At 65.3% G+C, this 25,167-nt stretch overlaps 4 protein-coding genes across 5 annotated transcripts; 1 reads left to right on the forward strand and 3 right to left on the reverse strand.

Annotated features, from left to right (window-relative positions):
* Positions 1–330: 330 nt before the first annotated feature.
* Positions 331–6,721, reverse strand: GPRC5C (G protein-coupled receptor class C group 5 member C). 2 transcript variants are annotated; one of them, XM_062616890.1, is made up of 5 exons: positions 6,554–6,721; positions 2,186–3,245; positions 1,585–1,679; positions 1,211–1,357; positions 331–1,018 (listed from the first exon to the last, which is right to left on the reverse strand). In XM_062616890.1, the coding sequence occupies exons 2-5, from the start codon at positions 3,201–3,203 to the stop codon at positions 986–988; spliced, it is 1,293 nt and encodes a 430-aa protein (XP_062472874.1). In that variant the 5' UTR covers positions 3,204–3,245; positions 6,554–6,721; the 3' UTR covers positions 331–985. The 2 variants fall into 2 exon arrangements, with proteins under 2 accessions (XP_062472874.1, XP_062472873.1); XM_062616889.1 differs by lacking the exon at positions 6,554–6,721 and adding an exon at positions 4,272–4,368.
* On the reverse strand, positions 6,635–11,333 carry GPR142 (G protein-coupled receptor 142). Its single transcript, XM_062616888.1, has 3 exons — positions 11,037–11,333; positions 9,633–9,788; positions 6,635–8,883 (listed from the first exon to the last, which is right to left on the reverse strand). Exons 1-3 carry the CDS (start codon positions 11,311–11,313, stop codon positions 8,015–8,017), a joined length of 1,302 nt encoding a protein of 433 aa, XP_062472872.1. The 5' UTR covers positions 11,314–11,333; the 3' UTR covers positions 6,635–8,014.
* Positions 11,334–13,376: 2,043 nt separating this feature from the next.
* On the forward strand, positions 13,377–17,435 carry BTBD17 (BTB domain containing 17). The gene is made up of 3 exons (XM_062616886.1): positions 13,377–13,572; positions 14,768–15,044; positions 15,607–17,435. Exons 1-3 carry the CDS (start codon positions 13,407–13,409, stop codon positions 16,685–16,687), a joined length of 1,524 nt encoding a protein of 507 aa, XP_062472870.1. The 5' UTR covers positions 13,377–13,406; the 3' UTR covers positions 16,688–17,435.
* Positions 17,436–18,268: 833 nt separating this feature from the next.
* On the reverse strand, positions 18,269–25,008 carry DNAI2 (dynein axonemal intermediate chain 2). Its single transcript, XM_062616873.1, has 13 exons — positions 24,796–25,008; positions 24,099–24,260; positions 23,890–24,011; positions 23,247–23,389; positions 22,570–22,683; positions 21,024–21,163; positions 20,715–20,837; positions 19,873–20,096; positions 19,522–19,657; positions 19,070–19,216; positions 18,728–18,952; positions 18,532–18,642; positions 18,269–18,369 (listed from the first exon to the last, which is right to left on the reverse strand). The coding sequence occupies exons 1-13, from the start codon at positions 24,976–24,978 to the stop codon at positions 18,361–18,363; spliced, it is 1,839 nt and encodes a 612-aa protein (XP_062472857.1). The 5' UTR covers positions 24,979–25,008; the 3' UTR covers positions 18,269–18,360.
* Positions 25,009–25,167: the final 159 nt, after the last annotated feature.

A 25,167-nucleotide genomic window follows, 5' to 3' on the forward strand; every position in this document is an offset into this window, starting at 1 on the left:
CTGAATAATTCATGGTGCTGCTGGCCGCAGGCTTCCTGCCCGGCAGAGGAATCGCTGCCGAGGGAAAGGCAATCCGGGCAGGAGAAACCACCCCGACCTTGGCATGTCCTCTGCGCCGTGCCGCTTCCCACCAGCAGCCCATCTGCCTGCACTGTGCTGCCCGTCCTGCCGGATCCGGCCCCATCTGTGCTGTCATGGGGGGCCCCGCAGCACACCCCCCCCAGAAAGGGCTGAACCCCACTGGTACCGTGGCAAAAGCTGTTGCTCTGGTGGGGTCGCGGATGGGGAGCTGGGTACCACCTCCCCATCATGGGCAAGCGCCGCATAGGAAAAAACCACCTTTATTGGGGCTGACCTGAAAAAAAGGAGGAAAGAGGAAAAACAGAGAAAGCCAAGAGGAGGGTGAGGGCCCAGCTCCCTCCCTGCTCCCCAGGAGGGATCCTTGAGCCCCGAGGTGGGGAAGGCACCGAGACGGCGGCTGGAGCCGCAGGGGGGTCAGGTCCCAGCCCCAGCGATGGGGAACCTGAGGCACGGCAGGAGCCAGAGCTGGGGACAGCTTCACATCAGCTGGTGCCCTGCAGCGGGGCGCTGCTGGCTCAGCTCAGGGCCTGTGGGGCAGCGAGAACCAAGGGCTCAAGACCCTGGGCAGGCGTCCCCTGGCTCCCTGGCAGTGCGTGGTCCCTGGCATGGGGACACGGGGTGTCCGTGCATCACGAAGGCAGCGAGGGGACAAGTCGGGGTGGCCCCATGGGAGGCAGACCTGGCGGCAGGGATGTGGGGTCCGGCAGAGCTGGCAGCTTGTGGGTGCCACAGGCAGGAGCGATAGCTCCGAATGCATCCAGGCTTCACCTGCACAGGACCCAGCTCCAGCTGCTGATGGGATGGGCTGAAGGCGGTGGGGCACGAGGAGGCTTGGTGAGACCTCGGGAGCGGGATGGTGGTGCCACGGCTGTGCCGGTGCTGTGAGGTCCGTGCCATGGGGGCTTCACCACCGGTTCCTGCTGTACGGGGACTGCACCTGCGGGCAGAGCAGGGTGGCAGTGGGGTGGCAGACCCGGCCCTGGCACCGGTGCCATGGTGCAGCCTGACTCACCAGGGGCTGGGCAGAGCCCTCCCACTGGAGACGCTGCGGTGGGGATAGACTTTGCCCCCCACTATGGGCTGCACCTTGGTGCCCGCTCCCCACCCGCGGCGTTGCACATTAACCCACCTGGCAGCTCCTGCCGTCCCGTGGGGCGCCGCCGGGCCGGGCCTGCACCGCGAACGCGTCCTCGGCTCGCAGCGTGGAGCTGGTGCTGCCGGCGGCGGGGCTGGCCGTGGAGGCGCGCGGCAGGATCACGTCGTAGGGACCTTCGGTCTGAAGGGCAGGAATGGGGGGGGGCTGCAGCATCGCTGCCACCACCCCCAGCCCCATGGGGTCTCAGTGGGGGAAGGCGAGGGGTGATGCTTCCCAGTACCCCATTACAGCAGCCCTTGTACATGGGGATCCCCCAAGCCGTGGTCCCCATCCCAGCCACTCTTGGTTGGAAGCCCATCCATCAGGCAGGATGCGGCCACCACTGCAGAGCCCAGCATCGCACTTACCGGTCCCTTGTGCATCAGGGCCATCTCGGTGGGCTGGTAGACACTGGTAAGGAGCTGCCCGTTGTAGCCGCTGTACGGTGACACCGGCTTCTTGGCTGCAAAGAGATGGGGACAATGAAGAGGGGGGCTCAGAGCCACCCCCACCCCCTGGGGAGCTGGTCCTCATTAGCAGGGTTCAATGAGCTGACTCAGTGCCACTGCTCTGCGCCACTGCTGGGGGACAGGAGGGATGTCCCTGGGGTTTGCATCACCGGCTGCTGCGCGGCTGGGGTTTGTTATTGTAGGGTCTCTGGGGAGCACCCACCCTGCCCCATGGGCTGCAGACACCTTCGCTGGCGCCCAGCTGCCATTCCCTACAATAACATCACCCTGTGTTATTGTAGGGTCCCGCGAGCGCAGCGCCTGCCTGGGGCGGAGGGCCGGGAGCACCGCTGCGGTGCTGAGCTCAGCCCAAACTGGTAGACCCAGCCCAGCGAGTTTTCGGGAGCCACAACCACGTCAAGGCACCAATCCCGGGCAGGCCGTGGCCAGACACCTCGCTGCCACCCACCGGTGCCCCGGCGCGAGGCAAAGAGCATCCGTGGTGAGCCCCGGCGCCTACCGAAGGAAGGCTCGTCCATGGAGAAGGCTTTGTTCTCCACGAACATGCTCTGCGACTTCTGCTCCTTGAGGATGGTCTCGTAGCCCACCCCGCGCGTGGGGTACCCGTCGTCCTCGAAGGGCTGCTCGGGGCCGTGCCGCGTCGCGTGCGTCACCTCGGGGATGACGTAGAGCAGGAGGAAGGCGCAGGCGTTGGCCACCAGCGCGATGGCCAGCGTGGGGTCATCCCAGCCGGGCTTCTCGCCCGCGCGCTGGTTCCCATAGAGGTACATCACGGTCCACGCCACCCAGATGGCCACCGAGAGGCCGGTGGTGGCCAGGATGAAGGCGCCATGCTTGCGCCAGCGGCCGTAGCGGCCGCACAGGGCCGGCCAGGCGGTGCCGAAGGCGGCCACAAGCAGGAACATGACATAGATGAGAGCCATGACAAAGTCAGCGTCCGCCAGGCGGCAAGGGTCCGCGGAGCTGCCCTCCTGCCGCGCCACGGTGATGATGAGCCACTCGGCGTTGATGATGACCTCCACCAAGGCGAGGAGCAGGGCCACCGCCAGCGTCACCCAGCCCCGCGGGCCACGGTTCCTCCGCACCAAGAAGTTGAGGGCCACGGCGTGCGCCAGCAGGGAGGAGAAGCAGATGGCGAAGAGGACGCCGAAGAGGAAGCGTCGGGAGGTGCAGGTGGAGAAATCCGGCCCCACGACGAAGTCAAACGTCAGGCAGAAGAGCCCGAAGGTGCCCAGGAGGAAGAAGACCTGCGTGGCCACCAGGCTCTTCTTCTGGTGGTCCTGCACGAAGGGCAGGCTGGCCACCAGGACGATGGTGAGCACGAAGCTGGTCACCACGCCAAGGCTGGCCACGGCCTCCACCACGATGCCCCAGGCTGCCGAGAGGTCGCAGAGGTTGTAGTAGAGGGAGGAGAGGTCCTTGCCGCAGCCGGAGGGAGCGCTGGTCTGGCCGGTGGCCGTGGGGAGCAGGACCAGCAGCACGCAGGTGGCCACCGGCGGCACCGCGGCAGCACCCATCCTGCACCGTGCTGTGGGCGCTGAGCGCGGCGGCCAGGGACCCTGCAGGACAAAGGGGGTGTCAGGACACAGGGATCAGGGACAGGGATCAGATCCTGATGATGGCTGTGCCGGCCCAGAGCTCGGAGCATCCCTCCTGCCAGGCCGCGGTGAGCACTCAGGTGCTGGGAAGCTGCATCCATGCTGGCACAGCCGAACCCACCCCACTGCTCCTTGTCCAGAGGCCTGAGGCCACTGGAGGGGCTCGGCCCCCTGCACCCCACACACTCCCTCCTGGCACAGGATTCCTCCAGTCATGACCGGCACTTGGAGCTGTGCTGATCCCATCCTGCGGTGCCAGGAGCAGGCAGCACCGTGCCCGCCGGCTCTCCTGGGAACACCAAACACGGACCCGGGCCAGCGGCAGAGGTAACACCCGGGGATGGGGCTGTCCCCTTGGCTTGTCCCTGCGTGCCAGCCCGTTCCCCTTTCCACTTCTCCTGTGCTGCTTCCCTCTGGCTCCGGGCACTGACCCAGCGCAAGTCCCGTGTCCGCTGGCACGAAGGTGGCCACATCCTGGCACGGCACGGGCACGGGCACAACATGGGGGCCCCTGTACCCGCTCCTGCGACCCTGGGGTGGGCACGGGGAAGAGGTGGCAGCGAGGGAGCTGCAGCCCCAAAGCTGGGGAAGGGGGGAACGGGCGGGACACATCCGGCAAGGTGACCCCGGGCCGGGAGCCGGGACCCCCCCCACCCCGGGGCAGACCCAGCGAGGCCGGGATGGGGACAGGGACCCCCCGGCACCGCGCTGGGACCGAGCCCCGCGCCCGCCGCTCCCACCGGCTGCACCGGCCCCGGCCCGCCCGGTCCCCCCCGCGCCCCCGGTGCTCCCGCCCGGTACCGGAGCCCAGACTTGCCCCAACTCGCCCCAGCTGCCGGCCCAGGCGAGCCCCGGCGGGGCGAACGGGTCCGGGTCCGGGTCCGGGTCTGGGTCTGGGTCCGGCTCTCGACCCATTCCCGTTACGGTTCCCGGTGCCCCCCAGCCCCGCAGGGCTCCACTCCCCGGCCCCCTCCCGGCCCCACTCACCGGCTCCAGCGCCCGGTGCGCAGCCGCTCCCCTCGCTCCTCCGCGCCGGGCGAGCCCCGGTCCCGCCGCACCGTCCGCGCCTGCCCGGCCCTGCCCCTCCCCGAGGTGCGGCTCAGCCGGGGCTGGCAGGGACCTGCCCCGTCCCGCACCGGGCGGAGGGAACCGGGGACCCCCCCACTGGGAGGGGGAACCTGCCCCGGGGCACGGCGGGGGATGAAGGGGCGGGAGTGGGGCCAGAGCTTGGGATTGGGGGGCGTTGGAGGCGGGGGTGGGCTCAGGAGCCGTCAATGGAATGAATCCGTGCGGGCTCAGCCCGCAGGAGCTGCGTTAGCCCGGCCCTGCCGAGCTCGGGCCCCACCCGAAAGACCCCCCCCCCAAAGGGACTAAGGGATGGAGCAGGGGGGGGCTCTACTGGGGCAGCATCACCCACACGGGGCCTTGAACTGAGTCCTCTTGGTGCTGGGCCAGCAGCCCCCAGCTCGCGGGTGGGCTCCTGGGTGGGAGCCGGGAGCAGGGCTCCCCAGTGAGGATATACCGCGGTGTTCCCATCGGGAAACCCTGAGGCTCAGGCCCAGAGGGGCCTCCCGGAGGAATGTCAGCTGACGGATAAAGCCAGAGCCTTTGGCAGGGCAGCGGGGCCCCAGAAAAACCCTTCCTGCAATGGGCTGGGGTCCAGGGCAGCCCCGGCTTGGGGGAGCCAATGGTGCCTGGCGGTCCCTGTACCAGGGAGGGTGTCCCCTGTGCACCACGGAGCCGGGCGTGGGTACCCCGCAGCCACCCCATCCCTGGGGCTCAGGGGAAGGGAAAGCCCCTGGAGACTCAGGGTGCCCTGGGGGAGGTTTCCAGGAGGCAGGCGCTGCTATTCTGGGAGGGTGAAGCGAGAGGGTGAAGGATGCAGAGGAAAGCTCAATGAGCCTCGGGCGGGTCCTCCCCCGGCCCGGGCCGAAAACAACCCCAGGAGAACGGGAGGCAGAGCCCGAGCTGGCAGCACCCACGGCACGAGGGCTGGAGCGTGTCTGGGCTGGCTGCTGCAGCCACTGCCGCCATCCCTTGGGTGCTGCAGCCACCGCCACCATCCCTTGGGTGCTGCAGCTGCTGCTGTCATCCCATGGGTGCTGCAGCCACCGCCACCATCCCTTGGGTGCTGCAGCTGCTGCTGCCATCCCATGGGTGCTGCAGCTGCCGCTACCATCCCTTGGGTGCTGCAGCCACTGCCACCATCCCTTGGGTGCTGCAGCCGCCGCCACCATCCCATGGGTGCTGCAGCCGCCGCCGCCATCCCTTGGGTGCTGCAGCCGCCGCCACCATCCCTTGGGTGCTGCAGCTGCTGCTGCCATCCCATGGGTGCTGCAGCCGCCGCCGCCATCCCATGGGTGCTGCAGCCACCGCCGCCATCCCTTGGGTGCTGCAGCCGCCACCGCCATCCCATGGGTGCTGCAGCCGCTGCTGCCATCCCATGGGTGCTGCAGCTGCATGCTCTTCATCTTCCCCAAAGAGCTTCAGGACGGTGTTTGGGGTGGGATCATCCCTCCCTGCCGGGGCCCGTGCCCGTGTGTGTGCTCTCACATGGGTGCGGATGCAGGAGCTCTGCGGTGGCCTCTCTCGTGCCTCAGTTTCCCCACGGAGCCGGTTCAGACCCGCAGGGCCCTGACCCGGGGCTGCGGAGGCCGCGGTGCATGCGGCTTCCTGCCTCTGCTTCCTGCCGCCGCGCGGGTTTCCCGGCTGCTGACTCAGCACGAGCCCCCCCCCAAAATCCCCGGCTCCGGCCATGGAGACACTGGCAGGCGTCCATCCCACCGAGGCTGCCCTATGGGCACTTCCACCTCCGTGTCCCCCCCACACCAAGTGGTTTCCTTCCCCCTTCCCATGGGGGCCCTCCTGGCTGCACCCCCTTGGGGTTTGTGTAGGTCCTGCAGAAACACCCCCTCAGCGCCTGCCTGCTTGGGTGCGATGCCACCAGGCGCTGGCTGCCTTGGAGGGACCAACCATGCGCAGCAAGGGACCGGCTGCCCTCGGTCCCCTCCTGCGGCCACGTGCGGGGCGGCTGGTGCCTGGCACAGCCCCTTTCGGCGAGGGCAGAGCCCGGTCCCGGTTCCCCAGTGCCCAGGCTGGGCTGTGGGGCTTGATGGCCACGATGGGACGGGGCAGAGCGGGTCCCTCGGCTCAGCAGCCGCACTGAGGTGCCGGGATGCAGCTCGCACAGCCCCGGGACCAAGGCCAGGCTTTCCCCGCCGCCTCGCTCCACAAACACCGCTCGCCGGCAGCAGTTTTTCCAGGCTTACCTTTCCTATGGAGCTGCGGGGCTGGGTGCCCGCTGGTGCAGCGGCTCTGTGCCACGGCCAACCGAGCCCCGGCTCCCCTGCGTCCGCTGGGGCTCTGATCGCCTCTGTGCCCCTCACAGCAAGGCTGAGGAGCTGGTTTCCAGCCGAGCCGGTTGCGTCCAGCCCGGAGCCCCTCGGCGGACGCGGTCAGCACATTTCCACCTCCCTCTCCAAGTAAATAAGCACCGGTTGGCGAGGGGGGGCCGGTGGCGGCCGCGAGCGGGGCTGGGGCTCCTGCCAAGCGCTGCCTTTGCCGGCCGAGGTGGCCCCTCCAGCCCCGGGGAAGGGCTCCGGGGGGGGATCCAGCCCTGGAAGCCCCCGCGAGGGGAGTCCGGCGGGTGGGAGGCGCTGCCCGGGTTAATAACTAATCCCTTCTCGAGCCTGCTCTCCTCAAGTGCCAGAACTAATGGAGCGAGCACCTCCCAGGTACCACCCGCGCCGCCAGGTCTGGCTTTAACCCTGTCACCGGGAGCACGCATCCTGACTGGTACAAAGCAGCATCACCGGTGGGGTCTGCCCCTGCAAGGCAACCATCCGGCTGCGGGGATCTGGGTGCATGGCGGGTGCTGGGTGCTGCTGTGGGTCAGCCCCATAGTTAAGCTGTGGCTCATCCCACATTCACACTGGGGGCAAATGCTGCACCCCATCCCACCCCAATGCCAGGCACAGCCAGGGCTCAGTGGGGAGAGCAGCGGGGTCTTCATGCCCTGCTTGGGCCCCAGTCCTCCGGAGCAGCCCCCCCGGATGCTGTCCTGCCCGGTCTCTTGGGAATTCCACCGGAAAGGCTCGAATGGGGCTCGAAAGGGGGGGGATTATGATGAGGGCTGGGGTCTGCGGGGTGCCAGCTCCGCAGGGCGACCCATCCCTGCCCTCTGGTGGCAGCTGGGGACGGGCTGGCACAGCCGCTCGCACAGCACCGCAGCCAGCTTGGCACTGGTGTAAATGGGAGGGCAGCACTGGTGCTGGGTGCGCTCGGTGCAGGGCAGCACCCTGAGCCACCTCGGTGGGAGATGCTGCACCCCTGTGCTGGGTGCACCCGGGGGCTTCAGCCTTGCAGCCCCTGGAGCTGGGGTCTTACTGTGTGCCAGGTCCTGCAGTTGGGAATGGTGCGGTCAACACCCTATGGATGCTCCGGAGCAATGGGGTGGGCTGGGACCCTGTGCCTGGGGGTGCTGATGCAGAGGGACCCCATCGGGCTGCTCACAGGGAGCCAGACATAGGCAGAGCTTTGGTCTCAGCACAGCAGTTTATGGAGGAAGGACCATGCCACCGGCACCGCATCCTCACCAGGGCTGAAGCAGCTCATCTGCACCCATCACCCCTTGCCATGGGGCAGCCGTGCCCGCTGGGTTCCCTGGGATGGGGGACAAGGGGCAGCGTCCCTGGGGCAGGGTCTCACCAGGTCCTGGAGTGATGCACGGCTCAGAGGGCAGTGCCAGCGCCCGGCTGCAGCACTTTCAGGGCTGGATGTGGGAAGCGGGTGCTGGCGTGCCGGGGGCCGTGGCGGACGTGGGCCCGGAGCACCTCGGCCACCGTGCGGCGGAAGGTCTGGCTCACCAAGGAGTAGAGGAAGAAGTTGAGGGTGGTGTTGAGCATGGCCACCATGTTGGCGATGTCCAAGGCCAAGTGCACGCGCCAGTCCCGCTTGACCGAGGCCACGTAGAGGTGGCAGATCATGACGATGGTGCGGGGAGCCCAGAGCACGGTGAACACGGTGGTTTCAGCCAGGAGGAGGGCTGTGGTCTTACTCACGTAGGGCCGGCCGCCCCCCGAGCGCCTCCGCTGCTTCAGCTTGCAGATGATGATGGGGTTGGTGGCCAGGAAGATGCTAGAGGGCAAGAAGTAGACGGTGATGCAGTGCACCCACTTGAGCACCATATCCAGGGCGGTGGGGGGGTCGGCGTCGCGCCACATGTCCAACCACCAGTAGAAGGGGATGCCCGTGGCCAGGGCCACGGCGAACACGGCTGCGATGATCTTGCGGGTGCGCTGTGGGTAGGAGAGGGTGCGGTACCGCAGCGGGTGGCAGAGGGCCACGTAGCGGTCCACGGAGAGCAGGACTGTGATCCACGTGGAAGCGTGGTTGGCCGTGAACTCCAGGACATTGATGGTGTGGATGAAGGCGCTGGGCACAGCCCGCGCCAGGATGGCTGTCTGCAGGATGAAGCCCATAAAGATAATGAAGACCTGGGTGAGGATGTCGGAGGTGGTCAGGGCCAGCAGGTACCAGTACGATGACTTCTTGGTCCTTGTGGCCAGGCGGAACATGGCCACGGCAGTCAGGAGGTTCACTGGAGGGAGGGGAGCGATGCGTGGTGGTGAGAAAGGTGTGCGGAAGGGAGCAACGTGTGGTGAGCCTGCAAGAAACCTGGAGAGGGGCTTGGGACAAGGGGCCAGGCCAAGGGGAATGGCTTTAACCTGCCCGAGGGGAGACTGAGATGAGCTCTGAGGCAGAAGCTCTTCCCTGTGAGGGTGCTGAGGCGCTGGCACAGGGTGCCCAGAGAAGCTGTGGCTGCCCCATCCCTGGCAGTGTTCAAGGCCAGGTTGGACACAGGGGCTTGGAGCAAGCTGCTCTATGGAAGGGGTCCCTGCCCGTGGCAGGGGTTGGAGCTGGAGGAGCTCTAAGCTCCCTTCCAACCCAAATCATGTTGTGATTCTATGAGACCTGGGGGCTCACAGGCCCCCTGCAGCACCCAGCACCCCAGGGGTGCCCAGGCTCTCCCAGGGCTGTGGGGTGAGCGGCCGCAAGTCCCAGCTGGGTGTGGAGCTATAAATATCACGCTGCATTGGGGATTTACTGAGCTGATTAATCTCCTCCATGTGGCAGCCCAAGCAGCACAAATACCATCTGTCCCTGCTGCTGCTGCGCCTCCTGCCCCAGGGGCCGGCCTTTAGAGCTGAGCTCCACAGCTGGGGCTGTGGACCCTTGAGGACTCTCCTCCCCATCCCCAAAACCCCAGGGCTGGGATGGGAGCCAAGAGCATGGCCTGGGTTGAGGGTGCGCGGCTCAGCCCCCCTTTACAGAGGCTCAGCCCCTCACCTGGCAGCCCCAGCCCCAGCAGGACACTGTAATACACGATGGGGATGATGCCGACCATGCAGGGTGACCGCTCCAGCTCCAGCCATGCTGCCTCACTGGTCCACACCTCCGCTGTGCTGTTGGGCACTGAGAACATCGCCTTCCACCATGGACCGGCTGCGAGGGGAGACAGGGAACATCAGGGGGCTGAGGGCCCTGGTGGCACCCAGGTGGGACATGGCACAGGGGCTTGGCTCCCATGGGTGCACTTGCCCCAGGCCTGCCTCCATGTCTGCCCATGATAGAACACCCATGGGTGCTGAGGGACAAGGGACCTGGGATCCAAGCCTTCATGGGTCCACCATGGTGACAGTCCCCATCCCCAGAGGGTGGCCCCTAAAACTGCAGATGCTCCTTGGTTATCGCCTTGAAGGAAACCAGATTAAAACACCACGGTCTTAGATGGGTACCGGGGGGAGGACCCAGGGGTGCCGGAGGGGGGTTCCAGGGGTACCAAGGGCATTGTCCCTCTCCAGGCTTTTAGCTAAGTCCTTTGCCAGCTCCCCAGGCCGCCCTGCATGAAGCAGAGACCATGCCTGTACCCTTGTACCCCTGCCCGGACCCCGCACCCCAATCGGGCCCATTCTGCCCCCCACCATTCATAAACCCAGGCGTCCCGAACTCCACGCTCCTATTGGTTAGAGGGGCACAGGCTTTACCCAATCAGAGAGGCGTCTTCCATGAATGGGGAAACCAAATCTGAGCGCTGCGCTCTGATTGGTCAGAATCCCCCATCCAAAAGAATCAGCATCTCCTACGGGCTGCGGCGACCCCAGGCCCTAGAGCCGGGGAGCAGGGGGGGGGGTCCTGAGCCCAGTGTGGGGGTACTGAGCACAGCTTCGGTCCCAGCCCGCCCCTGGCCCCACAGGGACCCCAAACTGCTCCAGGTCCACTCACCGCAGTCTCCCGACGGCTCCAGGGCCGGGGGGGGGGAGCACGTTTCCCACAGCTGCTTCTCCCATTCCGGCCCCCCCCCCAGCGATAGATGTGTCCCCACAGCAGTGCCTCGGGGGGTTCCCACCTCTCCAGCCCTGGGGCCGAGGGGCTTTGGCCTCTGCTCCCGGCTGGGATGGGGTCAGAGCTGAGCCCAGGCTGGGTGGGATTGGGAGGGGTAAGAGGGTGCGCAGGGGGCTGCCAATTAACTGCAAATTAGGTCTGGCTCAGCAGCAGCAGCGCCTCCAGCCCCTCACATCCCCCAGGGAACGGGGGCATCGATCGCCTGCAGCTGAGGCTGGAGCGCGTTAACCCTCTCCCAGCCCCAGTCCCGTTTGCTCTGCTGGGGGATCTGGTCCCTGTCTGGTCCCCTTTTGTGTCCCCCCTGCCCGGATCCCGCACCCCAAGCCCTGCAGGAGGTGGGGGTCTCACCTTGGTGGCCCCTGTGGCACCGTCCCGGTGTGCGATGCCACCTTCCCTGGGCCCGGGGAGGCACCGGTGTCCCCGTCCTGCCGGTGTCCCCGCTGGTGTCTGTGTCCTCACCGGTGGCTGTGTCCCCGTCGGTGTCCTGCTCCCCTCCAGCACCGTGGGCACATGGCACAGCCTCCCGGGGCTCAAGGGACGTGGGGCGGAGGGAGAGCAGCGTGGGCAGAGCCACGGGCTGGGCTAGCAGAACACGGGTGCCGTCCCCGAGCCCCGCTGCTCCCATGGGAGCCAGGGATGGGGTCCCCTGGGGAGGGTGCCCCAGTCCTGAGTGACTGTGACAGAGCTCATCCCCGCACCCAGGGCAATGGGGGGGTGGTGGTGCAGGTGCCTGGGGACAGCTTGCCCCCCCGCTCCCCAAGGTCTATGCCACACAAGGGGTCTGGGGCCAACCTCTGTGCACTCATGTGTGCACATGTGAATGTCCTCGTGTGTGCTTTGTGTGCCCCTGCCAGGCTTTGCTCTGTCTGTGCCTGGGTGCCCACCCATGGCCCAGAGTGGAGGGAAAGGCTGCCCGTGCCTCAGTTTCCCCAGCAGCACAGTGTGTGTGTGGGGCGGTGTATGGATGCTCTGTCCCCCGGTGACCACCAACACCAGCCCCACGGTCCCCTATGTCGTCCCCCCCCCATGCTCTGTGGCCAGCCATGGGGCACACGAGGGTCTCTGGGCTGTGTGGGGCAGGCTGTGCTGGCACCGTGCCACGGCTCACCGGGCACAAGCTGTTGTTTTGCAGGCGGGTGGTTAAATGAGGCAGCGGTGGATGTGGTGAGCCATTAACCGGCTGGGCTGCAGCGGGGGCCCCTCGTCCCCCTGCGCTTCACCGCGAGGCAGGAATGCTGCCCTGGGCTGCGGGCTCTGCCTGCACCGCGCTCCTGGGGCTCCCGTGCCCCAAGGGAGCACGGCACAAGGGGTGGCTCATCCCCAGCCCCTCCATCCATGGATCAGGGCCAGATGGGTGATCCCATTCCCCCCCCCCCCGCGGGCGTCAACATCTGCTTGAGCTCAACATCTGGAGACCCCATCTAAGCCTGGCTCACCCCCCTGGACCACGGCTGTGCTCGGGGATGATGCTCCTCAGCCCTGCCTCTGCTCCCGCATGAGCCCATGGCAAACGTGTCCTCAGAAGCCCTCGCTGGCACTAAAGCAGCCCTGGCCACGGCGTTGGCACCGGGGGGACGGGGCCAGGGCCAGGCAAGCTGACGCAAAGGGGCAGATGGGCTGAGCACCCCCCGCTCTGCTGGAGCCCCCCTTGCCCATCCCACCCCACCGCATGCACCGGTGACCACCTTCACCCCAGGAAGCACTCCGGCCCCATCCTGCCGGCTGCAGGGTGCTGGTGCTGGCGGCGGTGGCTGTGGCACGGGGCATCCCCTCCGTGCTGAGGAGGGAGCGTGGTGTGAACCGGACCCCAGGCACCCGGCGCTGTCACCTCGCTGGCGGCTGAACGCCGAGCGGCAGCACCGCAGGCACCAGCGCTCATCCCGTCAGCCTGGACGGCTGCTCGATAACCGGGACTGGTGAGCATCCTCCTGGGGGGGGGCTCCGGCACTGCCAGGAAGGTCACAGCATCTCCCCGGCGGTGTCCGCAGGAGGCAGGGAGCCAGGCGGGGTCCTGCTGCACCCCAAAGTGACCTTGTGCAGTGGTGCCACTGCTCCTGCCTGGGGAGCACCGAGCCGTGGGGCTCCTGCCCGGCCTGGCAGCCCCCCAGTACCTTCATGGGGGGGGTCCAGCAGTGGGTGAGGAGCTGCCGTGTCCCTGAAAGCCTCCATCTGTGGGGTCTGTCCCCCATCTCCAGCCCACCTGGGGTCCTGGCTCCCTCCCATTGATGCCATTGGGGCCAAAGCCAAAAGTGGGGTTTAGAGACTCTGTGCTCCCACCCCAAAGCCCCACAAGAGGTGTTGGGGCAGGCAGGGAGCCAGAGGAGGCCGGGACTGGGCACTTGCACGGCGCAGGCAGCCTCTTGGCTGCAAAGGCTGGGAAAAGGGCAGGCAGTTCCTGCCGGCAGCCCGGATGCCATGGTGATGGGCTGCTGCCGGCATGAATACCCATGAGCTGGGGGGGAGCGGGGAGGCCATAAAGAGCTGTGTCCTGAATGCAAAGACCCCACTGATGTGTCCCAGCCGCACAAAGGGCTGCAGCCATGCGTGGGGCTCCGGCACGGCGCAGGGCTGTGGTGAATGGATTCGCCCCCATGGTGTGCCGGGGCTCCCCCACCACAGCACCCCGGGGTGCGGGGCTGGGGTCCGGGCTCAGGGTGGGATGGATGGGGGCTGGATGCGGTTCCCTTGGCAACGGCCGGTCCCAGTTTCCACCAATCGATGTGGCGGGCTCGTGGCCTACATAAGCGCCCGGCGTGTGCCGGTGCCGCGCCGAGCCCCGGCAGATGCGCTTGCGAAGCCATGGCCAGGCTGACGGGCACCCGGCCCGGCCGCCGCTGGGGCTGCGCCGCTGCCTTCCTCCTCCTCCTCCTCACCGTGCAAGCGGGTAAGGGCGGCCGTGCCGGCGGGGGGGAGGCATGGAGGGACCCCTCTGCCACTGCCGGGTACCATGGTGGGGCTGGGCTGCGGTGTGGGTGGCCGGTGGTGCCCATGGGAAGCTGAGCACAGCTCCCCAGCAGCCACTGTGGTGAACTGGGAGGGATGGATGCGGCTCATGGATGTGCTGAGCCCCACGGTGCCAGGGAGGTGCTGGTGGTTAGAGGTGTGCCCATGGAAAACTCGGTGCTGCCGGCAGCAATGTCCAGCACCATGGGGCGAAGAGCTCCTCATCCTCATCTTCGTTTTCATCCTCATGCCCATCTCCATCCCTGCTCAGCTGGGTGTAAGCTGGCACTGGGAAGGGTGATCGGACGGCTCGCTGGGAGCAAGATTTGATTTGAGAGAGATGGAGCCAAATTCATCCTGGAAGAAGGATGCTCCGGGAAGCGGGTGGGAGTTGTGGCAGGAATGAGAGGGGAAGGCTCCCTACGCCCACAGGAGCACAGAGACCCCTGTTTCACACTCCCACATCCCTCTCCGGTCCCTGCTGGGAGCCCAGCACTGGAGGGACATGGGCATGGGGGGACGGTCACCCCTGGTGCACGCCTGAGCTGGGGCCAGGAGGAAGGGAGTGAAATTTGGCTGCGAAGGAGATGCGGGTTCACAGCATCAACGATGGCACCGGGCACAGATCTGCAGTGACACCAGGACAGCCGGGGTCTCCAGGCAGCTCGGAACATGGGAACCCATCCCTGGGTGCATGGGCACAGGGTACCAGGCTCCCCCCATCCAGGGGCTCTCGGGTGCCCCATGGGTCAGTCCGGGATGCAGGGTTTGGGGGTGATGCCCAGGGCTCCCTCTGCTGCAGCAGGGCTGGGATCAGGGCTGCGGACCGGGCTGTGAGCCAGCGCTGCCCGGCACAGGGCCATTTCCCAGCACGTCCCAGCCTGGGACATGGTGGTCTCACCCCTTTTGCTGCAGAAAAGCAGGTTTTTGGCTCCTCAGGACACAAATGTCCCCATGTGCCCTTGGTCCTCCCCACGCCCCCTTGGCACCAGGCAGCTCTTTGGCACTGGGGTGGGAGGGGGGAGGATGTGCACAGAGCCAGGCTGCCCATTACCCACCCAACCCCACAACCGGACCCCGCTCTGCTGTGCCTGGCTCCTGGGGCGCAGCTCTGGGACGGTCCCATCTCCCCCCAGCCCAAAAAGCCGACCTGAGCGGTGAGGCCACGGCCGCCACCATCAACCACTCGCTGACGCTGCTGCAGAGGCTGCAGGAGCTGCTGCACAACAGCAACAGCAGCGACTCGGTGCTGCGGGTGCGCACGGCGGCCTCCGACGAGGCCAAGGTCTTCCACACGCACCAGCTGCTGCTCAGCCTCCAGAGCGAGGTCTTCGAGAGCCTCCTGCGCAACCAGAGCGTCCTCACCCTGCACGAGCCCCCCGAGACCGCCGCGCTCTTCGAGAAGTTCATCAGGTACCTGCGGACCCCACGGCATGGGGACAGCGGCAGGGATGCGGCTCCCATGGGGACCGCAGGAACCCCATGGGATGGGGATGCTCGGAGGGATGGAGACAAGGAGGGGAGATGCTCCTCTAGGGACCATGGTGGGATGGGCTTGGTGGGGGGGATGCAGCCATGAAGGGAGGATGCTCCTCTGGGGACGATGGGGACTCAACGGGAAGGATGACTGGAGGGATGCAGCTAAGGATGGCCCCCGGAGGGGACTCCATGGGATGGGGATAACGAGACGGATGTAGCCAAAGAAGAAGGATGCTCTCTAGGGACCATAGGAACTCAAAAGGATGGGGTACCCAGGAGAATACAGTCAAAGAAGAAGGATGCTCCCCTGGGACCCAAAAGGATGGGATGCCTGGGAGGGATGCAGCTAAGGAAAAGGGATGTTTTCATGGGATGGGGACACCTGGAGAGATGCAGCCCAGGAGGGAGGATGCTCCCTTGGGCTGATGGAGCCTGTGTCAGGGCTGGGAAGGGGCCTGGGGGACCCCAGCATCACGTTCCCCACGCTCTGCCCCAGGTACCTGTACTGCGGGGCGGTCTCCATCCTGCTGCACCAAGCCATCCCCATGCACCAGCTGGCCAGCAAGTACCGGGTGTGGGGGCTGCAGCGCGGCGTGGCCGAGTACATGAAGAGCCACTTGGCCAGCGAGTCGAGCCAGGGGCACGTGGTGGGCTGGTACCACTACGCCGTGCGCATCGGGGACGCGGCGCTGCAGGAGAGCTGCCTCCAGTTCCTGGCCTGGAACCTCTCTGCGGTGCTGAGCAGCGCCGAGTGGGGCTCGGTGAGCGCGGAGCTGCTGCTGCTGCTGCTGGAGCGCTCCGACCTGGTGCTGCACAGCGAGCTGGAGCTCTACACCGCCGTGGAGGGCTGGCTGGGCCGGCGGCAGCCCGAGCCTGCCGTGGCCGAGCGGGTGCTGCGCGCCATCCGGTACCCCATGATTCCCCCCAGCCAGCTCTTCCGGCTGCAGGCGCAGTCGGCGGTGCTGGCGCGGCACCGCGGCGCGGTGCAGGACCTGCTCTTCCAGGCTTTCCAGTTCCACGCCGCCTCCCCGCTCCACTTCGCCAAGTACTTCGACGTCAACTGCAGCATGTTCCTGCCCCGCAACTACCTCGCGCCCAGCTGGGGCTCCCAGTGGGTCATCAACAACCCGGCGCGGGACGACCGCAGCACCAGCTTCCAGACGCAGCTGGGGCCCAGCAGCCACGACGCCGGGAAGAGGGTGACGTGGAACGCGCTGTTCTCGCCGCGCTGGCTGCCCGTCAGCCTGCGCCCCGTCTACTCGGATACGGTGCCGGGCGCCGTGCAGCCCGCGCGCATCGAGGACGGGCGGCCCCGGCTTGTGGTCACGCCGGCCATGAGCAGCCCTGACTTCGCCGGGGTCAGCTTCCAGAAGACGGTGCTGGTGGGCGTGCGGCAGCAGGGCCGCGTCCTCGTGAAGCACGCGTACAGCTTCCACCAGAGCTCCGACGAGGCGCCCGACTTCCTGGCGCACGCCGACCTGCAGAAGCGCGCCTCCGAGTACCTCATCGACAACTCCCTGCACCTCCACATCATCGTCAAGCCCGTGTACCACTCCCTCATCAAGGTGAAGAAGTAACGAGGCGGAGAGGGGCCCCGCTGCTGGATTGCTCCCAGCCCCACGGGGGGGTGTGTGTTTGGCTCTGCCCGTAGGTAGATGGAGGTCCCTGTGCCGGGGATCCCAGGGTCGGGCTCTCCCATCCCCATCCATCCCCTGTTGTCCCCCTGCCATGTCCCGTCTCCGTTGCTCCATCCCTGTCCCTGGGTGCCCGTGGGGAGCTGGCTGAAGAGGGGCTTTGCACTAGGACCTGTAGTGACAGGACAAGGGGGAGTGGGTTTAAGCTGAAAGAGGGTAGATTTAGATTAGAGTTTAGGGAGAAGCTCTTCCCTGGGAGGGTGCTGAGGCGCTGGCACAGGGTGCCCAGAGAAGCTGTGGCTGCCCCATCCCTGGCAGTGTTCAAGGCCAGGTTGGACACAGGGGCTTGGAGCAAGCTGCTCTATGGAAGGGGTCCCTGCCCGTGGCAGGGGTTGGAGCTGGAGGAGCTTTAAGGTCCCTTCCAACCCAAACCATGCTGTGATTCTGTGATGACACTGGGAGCCCCCAGCCCCGTGCAGGTGATGCAGGAGGTGACACACAGAGCCCACGGGCACGTCCTGGCTCACAAACCCCAATAGGCAAGAAGATGGGGACAGGAACAGCCCGGCCTTCCTGTGATGCCACCCCTGTGGCATTGGGTCCCTCCGTGCCGGGTGATGAAGCCGTGGCGCTGGCTCTGGCTGTTGTCCCACGTACCCAGCACGGGGCAGCTCAGTGGTGAGCTGGGTGCGTGCCCGAGCACCTCCATCCCTGCCTAATAAAGCCAGAAAACGAACACGGGGCATGTGGGACATCTTTGGGGTGGGTTTGGCATGGGCAGAGCTGGCTCCCATCCCTACCCCTGCCCATTGCCCCCAGCTGGGCTGGCTCGGGGAGATGCTGCCTGGTGCTGGGCTGGCAGGATGGGTGCTCATCCCGCTGTCCTGGCACAGAGTCTGGCCTCTCTCTGGCAGGGCAATGGGCTCAGCTCCAGTGACTCCATCCATCCTTGCCACTGGCCCTGGCACCGCTCCTGGTGATGAGTGATGGGCGCTGCTCCTGCCAGGGGGTGAGGGCAGCTGGAGGGGCACAGGGACCCCAGCACCTGGGGAAGGGGCTTTGCATGGCTTGGGAAGCACCTTCCCACCTCTCCTTACTGAGACAACCAGGGCTGGCCCCTAATGAGGTGCTTGCGAAGCTGCAGACCTGGTGCTCTGCTCCTTCCCTGCCCCTTGGAGCTCCCAGCCTGGAGCTGGAGGTGCCTGGTTAATGATTCACGGCGGGTAAGCAGCAGGTCTTTACTCAGCACGGATAATGCCAGCCCAGGCTCCGCAGGCTGCTCCTGCAGGGACAGCAGCGGGCTGGGGCCCTGGGGCTTTGCTCAGCATCACTCTGCAGCTTGCAAGGGGCACGGTGCTGCACCGGGACCCTGCTGGCACCGCCAGGTCCCTGCTCTGCTCCTTGGGCTGGGGATGCTTTGCCATGGTCAGGAACTGAGGAGGGGAGAGGAGCGAGAGGCTGCGATTCCCCCCCAACCCCGTGCTCAACCCTGCTGTGAGAAACCAGGATCCGTGATGTGGAAAACTCTTTATTCACCCTGACTCAAAACCCAATGAGCCAGGAGGGGCAGGGAGTACCTGTGCCCAACACGAGGGCTCCTGCGAGAGCCGCAGCTCCTACTCCTCCTGCGGAGGGAGATGTGGGGTCAGGGAGCTGTGTGGGGCCCCCTGCTCACCACCTCGCTGAGACAGAGACCCCCAAGCTCTGCCCAGCTCAGGGGGAGCAGCCTCAGCCCCACATGAGCCACGGAGCAGCAACCTGAGCAAGGGGGGGGAACAGCAACTGACCTTGGCAGCATCCTCCTTCTTCCCCTCCTCTCCCGTGGGCTCCTGGCTCTCTTCCTCAGGCACCTGGACGTCTTCCTCATGCAAAGCTGCCTCCTCAGTGTGATCCTTAACCTGAAGGGCAGAGGCTGATCCCTGTCCCCCCGCCCCACAGCAGCGAGTCCCGGCTCCTGCTGCCGGTTCACCCCATCCCCGGTACCCTGCCGTGCAGCTGCTGCGCCTCTGCCCGTGCCTTCCTCTGCAGCTCCGCCTGGATCACCTCTAGGAACTCCTCCCGGGCCCGCTCCAGCACCTCCCGGGGGCTCTCTGCCGGCGCCTCCTCCATCTCCATCACTCTGCTCCCGGAGCGGGCGCGCTCCTTCAGCCGCATCTCCCGGTGCCGCGCCTCCAGGATCTTCTCCCTCCTCGTCTCCCGCTCGAACATCTGGGGCAGGGGGTGCAGGGTGAGGGGGGGGAGCGCCGGGCTCAGCCTGCCCCACACCGGGCCCGTGCTGGCTATGCTGGGAGCCACTCGGAGCAGGGGGGACGGGCACACACGTACGGCGTTGACCAGGTTCTTCTCGTTCCTCTGGAGGGTGCAGAGCACCGAGGAGATCTCCATCACGCTGACGGTGCCCACCTGGGAGCCGCAGGCGACGATGCAGCCGTCGTCCTGCACGCGCAGGCTGCACAGGGGCTCGTCACAGACCTGGGGAGGGAGGACGGGAGGCGGTGGCACTTGCCCCTGGTGTGATGCCCCATGGCGGGACGAGGGCAGGATGAGCTGGATGAGGCAAAGCCATGCGGTTGCCAACAACAGGAGCCTACGTGTGAAGTTTCGGGCTCCAGGCACAGCTTGGGGCTGAGGGGAGCCGCTTGATGGAGCTTATCCCGAGCTCCGTGGAGATGGGATGAGACCCCATCCCTGGCTCTGCCTGCTCCACACAGGGCAAGGGGGGCAGCTCTGCCAAGGAGCCTGCTGCTGGAGGGACCCGGGGCCGCTGCGGACCCAACCTTCAGGCTGAGGAAGGGGTCGTTCTGCTTGAAGAGGAAGTCCCAGATGTCCAGGGTCCCGTCTGAGCGGGTGGTGAAGAACACAGCCGGCCTCACAGGGCTCCAGCACCCGTCCGTCAGGTAGGCGAGGTGGTACCTGCCAGCAGACCCGATGCAGCGGGGATGGGCTCAGGGTCTCCGTGGCCACCTCCTGCAGTGCCCTCAGCCGTGATGGCACCGCTCTGCCTTGGGGACCCCCCCGCCACCTCCTGCCTGACTCGACCAGAGCAGACCCTGCTGTTCCCCAGCCCTCAGCACGCTGCTCCGCAGCAAAAGGATGACTTTTTGCAGGGCACACACCCCAGCACCTACTTGGTCCACATAATTGCAGACTCCTTGGCATCCTCTGACCAGATTCGAGCGGTCCAGTCGCCGACTGTCAGGAAGATTTTGGGGTACGTGGGGTTCCTGCTCAGGGCATAGACGGGTCCATGGTGGCTGCTGTAGGTGCAGGTGATCTTTTCGGCGGGTGTCTTGGCCTTGCGGTTGCAGAGGATGACGATGCCCTGCTCCGTGCCCACCATGAACTTGGTGGGCTGAGGGTGGGAGGAGAGACAGGAGCTGTCAGCAGCTCATGGGATCCCACGGCACGTGGGGCAGCAAAGGGCTCTGCTGTGGGAGCAGGGGGATCTGGGGAATTTCGGTATTGGAAGACTGGGATAGCAGTGCCTAAAGGGGCTGCAGGAAACCTGGAGAGGGGCTTGGGACAAGGGCCTGGAGGGACAGGCCAAGGGGAATGGCTTGAACCTGCCCGAGGGGAGACTGAGATGAGCTCTGAGGCAGAAGCTCTTCCCTGGGAGGGTGCTGAGGCGCTGGCACAGGGTGCCCAGAGAAGCTGTGGCTGCCCCATCCCTGGCAGTGTTCAAGGCCAGGTTGGACACAGGGGCTTGGAGCAAGCTGCTCTATGGAAGGGGTCCCTGCCCGTGGCAGGGGTTGGAGCCGGAGGAGCTTTAAGGTCCCTTCAACCCAAACCAGGCTGGGATTCTGTGATTCAGAGACCAAAATGCCAGCGGGACCCCGTGTTTTGGGAGAACATCAACTCCTGATGCTTAGAGGTGGGTGGGAAGAGGCCCTGGGCTGCAGCACGATGCTCTGGGTCACTTGTGCTGTAGCCCTGGATCCCTGCCCCGGCTCCAGGTCCTGCACTCACTGACCAGGGTGCTCTCAAACTCCAAGGAGACGGCGCCCAGAGCGTTCTTGAGGATCCCTTTCCGGGAGATGTCCAGGACCAGCTGCTCGGTGGGCACGGAAAGCTTGCGGATGTCCCACCACAGCACCTGCAGGGACAAGGAGCAGGATGGGGCTGCAGGGATGCTCCTGCCTGGGCTGAGGGTGCTGGGGGCTCCCCTGTGCCAGCCCTCGCTGCCAACCCCAGGGCCTGGGGATGCTCTTTTGGGCTGTGAGCTCCTGCCAGGGGGTCCCTGTGTGAGTGCAGGGCCCCGCTCCCTGCCCCTGCCCTTTACCTGCCCATCAGTGGAGGCTGAGAAGCAATCGGTGCCCGTTTTGGACTGCAACCAGATGGCTCCGTACACGGGGTCCCTGTGGCTGGCCTCCACGCTGGACACCTCCACGGGCACCTGCCCTTTCCTGGTGTCCCAGTAAGCTGGGAGGGAAAAGGCGATGGTAAGATCTGCACTATCTCCTTTCCCTGCCTCCTTTGCTTGCCACATCTTTCCCAAGGAGATGCTGCCCCACGGCCCAAGGCAGAATGGGAGCAAACCTCACTGGGTGCTCCCTCGCCACCTCCCAGCCCCACAAGCACCAGGGATGCCCACCCTGAGCCATAACACAACCAGCACCACCTGCAAGCACCAGCCTGGAGGGGGGTAACGTCCAAAAGAGCCTTTCCTCAGCTCTCATCACTCCGTGCCAGATGCACAGCAATCCCCAGAGGCAATCAATGCCCCCTGGCTCCCCCCTGCTCTGCACAAGGGGTTGTGCAGGGCCAGCTGTGCTCTGAGCAGCCCCTTGGCAACACTAAACAGTGCCTCTTGCACTCGGTGATGCTGAAAACCAGCCTGTGTGACCTGATCCTCCCCTCCTGCATCCCAAAGGATGCTGGCTAAGGCAGGTTCCCTCCCGGACACATTTCCCTCTCTCTGCCCCTGGCACAAGGTCTATGGTGGCACCGAGCCCCACGCGCTCCCGCTTGCTCACTGCTCATTAGGTTAATTGGAGGTGATGGAGGGACGGGGTGAGGTCCATCCCCTCCATCACCCCGGAGCACGCAGCACAGCCCTGCCCCACGTGCCCTGCCTGCTCCCAGCGCTGCTGCTGCTGCCATGGGGAAGGGAAAGGGAGGAATGGGTGCAATTAAACCACAGAGTAAATAATAGAGCCATAAAGGGAGCCCTTTCCACGCACTGGAACAGCAGCACAGGACAATGCAGGGCATGAAATGATGGCAACGCTCCTGGGCTCTTGCCATGCCATGATCCGGGGCTGGCAGTGGGCATGGCGTGCGTGCTGCTCTGTGTCTGCCCCAGTGATCCCCACAGCAGTGTCGCTGCCCTGAGTGCATGCAAAGGGATCCAGGCAGGGTCCTCCCCTCTCCAGGTGCCTGCAAAGCTCCAGGGCTTCAGGCCCTGCCCGGGGTATTCCCAGCTGCAGCACTAAGGCCACGATGTCTTTGTGAGCGGAGCAGAGCTGGAGCCAGGCTCTTGCTGAATTAAAATGAAGACACTTGTTCATGCAGCTTCACCCTTGGGAAGGGTCTGTGGGGCCAGGCCAAGGGGAATGGCTTTAACCTGCCCGAGGGGAGACTGAGATGAGCTCTGAGGCAGAAGCTCTTCCCTGTGAGGGTGCTGAGGCGCTGGCACAGGGTGCCCAGAGAAGCTGTGGCTGCCCCATCCCTGGCAGTGCTCAAGGCCAGGTTGGACACAGGGGCTTGGAGCAAGCTGCTCTATGGAAGGGGTCCCTGCCCGTGGCAGGGTTTGGAGCCAGAGGAGCTTTAAGGTCCCTTCCAACCCCAACCACGCTGTGATTCTGTGATGGATCCATCTTCCTTACCCATCTGCCCATTGTAGCATCCTCCCACCAGCACGAAGGAGTCTTTGGGGTTGTATTCCAGGGTCACGAGAGGCGATGGCGGCTTGAGGACCATCTCGGGCCTGCTGGAGTTCTCTGCCAAGAAGGGATGAGTGAAGAGCAAAGCGCAGGGGCAGCCTGGAGGGCGAGCACCCACCTCCAAAGCAGCCTCGTGCTCCTGCACCCGCTCCTCCACACCGGGCTGGAGGAAGTGGCCATGGCACCACTGAGCCAGGGAAGGGGGGGGGACCCCCGGTACCCCAACCCGTGGTACCCTGACCCTTCCTCTTTGTGTTTTTCACACCAAAACACGCAGGTCCGAGCGAGCGATTCTCCACCTGCTCTTGTGCAGCCTCTGTCGTAATCAACCACGAGTGAACCACAGCAAGACAAGAACCACATCAGAGCGGGGCTCAGCTGCCTGCTGTGGTCACAGGCTCCGCAGCTCATGATGCAGTGGGATGTTAGCGGTTGTTTCCCACCTGTTAGCCAGCTTTCCGGCCCCATTCCTCCCCTTCCCCGCATTGATCCGTGGTCAAAGCAGACCCCCAACCCCCTGTTCACCCCCTCCAGAGGGCTGGGAGGCTCCATTACACGCTTCGAAGACACAAAGTGCTTCCGCAGCGGCAGCACTGCTGCCTGCTGAGCTCTGCCCTTACCCAGGTCCCAGATGTACGAGTCAAGGCTCATGTCTTTCTTGCTCTGCTGGAACTCCAGGATGGAATAAGCCACTGCCAGTTTCTTGCTTGCGTTGGGGCACCAGGAAATGTGCGTGGCCGTCCTCTTGGCTGTGTTGGGGTCCCTTTTGGATAACAGGACATCAAATAAAGCCGTGCTAACAGCTTTGGCAGGCCCTGGGATGGCTGTCTCCCAAAGGAGACTGGGGGAATTGCAATTAGAACAACCCGTGAGCATTGAGTGCAGGAAATGATTCTCCTGGCTGTTGGGTGGGAGGAGAAGAGTTGATCTAATGAAGTCTTTCCAGTTATATATTTCTAAGAATCCAGCTATGTTACTGGATCTGACTTCTAGGAATGACCTAAACAGCACCTGACATGGGAAAATTACCTTTGAGGCATAAAAAGAATTCATCAAATCGTGCTTAAAGCACTGTTAGATGCTCAGAGCAGTCCCTGAGCGGCGGTACCTCTCTCCGAAGTGTTTTGGGCAGCGTGGGGAGGAACGGGTGGAGTTACGGAGCAGGGGGCTGCAGCAGGGCTCTCCATCCATTAACCCAGCCAGCACGATCCTAAAGCTGCTGGGTTTTCCAGCTGCTGTGTGTCCGGAGGCTGCCCGCGCTACCTGATGGCACTGATGGTTTTTGCAGAGGGGGGCTCGATCTCCACCTCTATCATCTCCTCCTCTTCGAAGTACTCCTCGTAGATGTCGATGGCGTTGTTCTGCTTGACGCAGTGCTCCATCAGCTACGGGGGAGCACAGGCAGGGGCTGTGGGCAGCTGCCTGCGCGAGGGGACAGGGGGCTCTGGGAGCAGGGCATGCCCGGTCCTTACGGTGCCGAGCTGCGTGATGACGTTGATGTAGTGCTCATCCTTCTCCAGCTTCTTCCTGAAGCGCGCGGTCTGGTCCGCCTCGCGCGGGTTCACGTCCTTGGGCCAACCGCCCTCCACGTGGTTCACACCGCGGGACTGCACCTTCACTCGGTCCGTGTTGACCTGGGGGTGGCCAGGAGGAAGCAGAGCAAAGGTTTGAGCCAAAAAGGTGCAAAATCCGACCTAAACCATGCTGTGAAAACCCTGCTCCCCCTCATTTCCCATAGGAAGATGGGCTGGGAACACTGGGTCTGTTCAGAAGAGAAGTTGCATGGAGACCTCAGAGCAGCTTCCAGTGTCTGAATGGGGTACAAGGATGAAGGAGAGGGACTCTTCATCAGTGACTGCAGTGATAGGACAAGGGGTGATAGGTTCAAACTGAAACAGGGGAGATTTAGGTTGGAGATAGGGAAGAACCTCTTAATGTGAGGGTGGTGAGGTACTAGAACAGGTTGCCCAAGGAAGCTGTGGCTGCCCCATCCCTGGCAGTGCTCAAGGCCAGGTTGGACACAGGGGCTTGGAGCAAGCTGCTCTATGGAAGGGGTCCCTGCCCGTGGCAGGGGTTGGAACTGGAGGAGTTTTAAGGTCCTTTCCAACCCAACCCATCCCATGGGTCTGTGATTCACACCCAGGGAGGCCGCCGGCACCCAGCCCTTACCTCGTGCTCCGACATCTCGGCACTGTGCTGCACGGAGGCGTGCACGGGGTCCCTGCGCACGAAGCCGTCGGCCAGGCCGGGGTCGGGGGGGATGTCCACGTTGACGATGGCCGCCTGGTCGGAGAAGCAGCAGGGCCGGCCGAACTCGCTGCGCTTCCTCGTGTACAGGTACGAGATGTCCATTGCGGCCCCGGGACCGGCGGTGCTGCTGCGGGGGGACTGAGGGACCCGGGGGAGACCCGGCCGCGCAGCACCGCGTCTGCCGTTGCCAGGCAACGCCGGGCGGCGATCACGTGATTGGCGAGGGCAGTACCGGTAACGGGCGCTTGATGAGCTGGGGTAATTAGCGCATTGAGCACGCATGGCTAATGG

This window comes from Pezoporus occidentalis, unplaced genomic scaffold (assembly GCF_034315485.1).
Source record: "Pezoporus occidentalis ecotype Australia unplaced genomic scaffold, CSIRO_AGI_Poc_V1 ctg190, whole genome shotgun sequence".
Lineage (NCBI taxonomy): Eukaryota > Metazoa > Chordata > Aves > Psittaciformes > Psittacidae > Pezoporus > Pezoporus occidentalis.

Excerpts from the sequence above, each read along its gene's own strand:
- GPRC5C (XM_062616890.1), bottom strand. The coding sequence starts at position 3,203 with ATGGGTGCTGCCGCGGTGCCGCCGGTGGCCACCTGCGTGCTGCTGGTC. Across the intron at positions 1,680-2,185 it reads CATGGACGAGCCTTCCTTCG|CCAAGAAGCCGGTGTCACCG; the intron begins GTAGGCGCCGGG and ends ATCTCTTTGCAG. Across the intron at positions 1,019-1,210 it reads GGGACGGCAGGAGCTGCCAG|GTGCAGTCCCCGTACAGCAG; the intron begins GTGGGTTAATGT and ends CTCTGCCCGCAG.
- BTBD17 (XM_062616886.1), top strand. The coding sequence starts at position 13,407 with ATGTGGCGGGCTCGTGGCCTACATAAGCGCCCGGCGTGTGCCGGTGCC. Across the intron at positions 13,573-14,767 it reads CCTCCTCACCGTGCAAGCGG|CCCAAAAAGCCGACCTGAGC; the intron begins GTAAGGGCGGCC and ends ATCTCCCCCCAG. Across the intron at positions 15,045-15,606 it reads CTCTTCGAGAAGTTCATCAG|GTACCTGTACTGCGGGGCGG; the intron begins GTACCTGCGGAC and ends GCTCTGCCCCAG.
- DNAI2 (XM_062616873.1), bottom strand. The coding sequence starts at position 24,978 with ATGGACATCTCGTACCTGTACACGAGGAAGCGCAGCGAGTTCGGCCGG. Across the intron at positions 19,658-19,872 it reads TCTGCAATTATGTGGACCAA|GTACCACCTCGCCTACCTGA; the intron begins GTAGGTGCTGGG and ends GTCTGCTGGCAG. Across the intron at positions 18,953-19,069 it reads AGAAGAACCTGGTCAACGCC|ATGTTCGAGCGGGAGACGAG; the intron begins GTACGTGTGTGC and ends CCCCTGCCCCAG.
- GPR142 (XM_062616888.1), bottom strand. The coding sequence starts at position 11,313 with ATGGGAGCAGCGGGGCTCGGGGACGGCACCCGTGTTCTGCTAGCCCAG. Across the intron at positions 9,789-11,036 it reads GTGCCACAGGGGCCACCAAG|CCGGTCCATGGTGGAAGGCG; the intron begins GTGAGACCCCCA and ends CTCCCCTCGCAG. Across the intron at positions 8,884-9,632 it reads GCTGGGGCTGGGGCTGCCAG|TGAACCTCCTGACTGCCGTG; the intron begins GTGAGGGGCTGA and ends CCCTCCCTCCAG.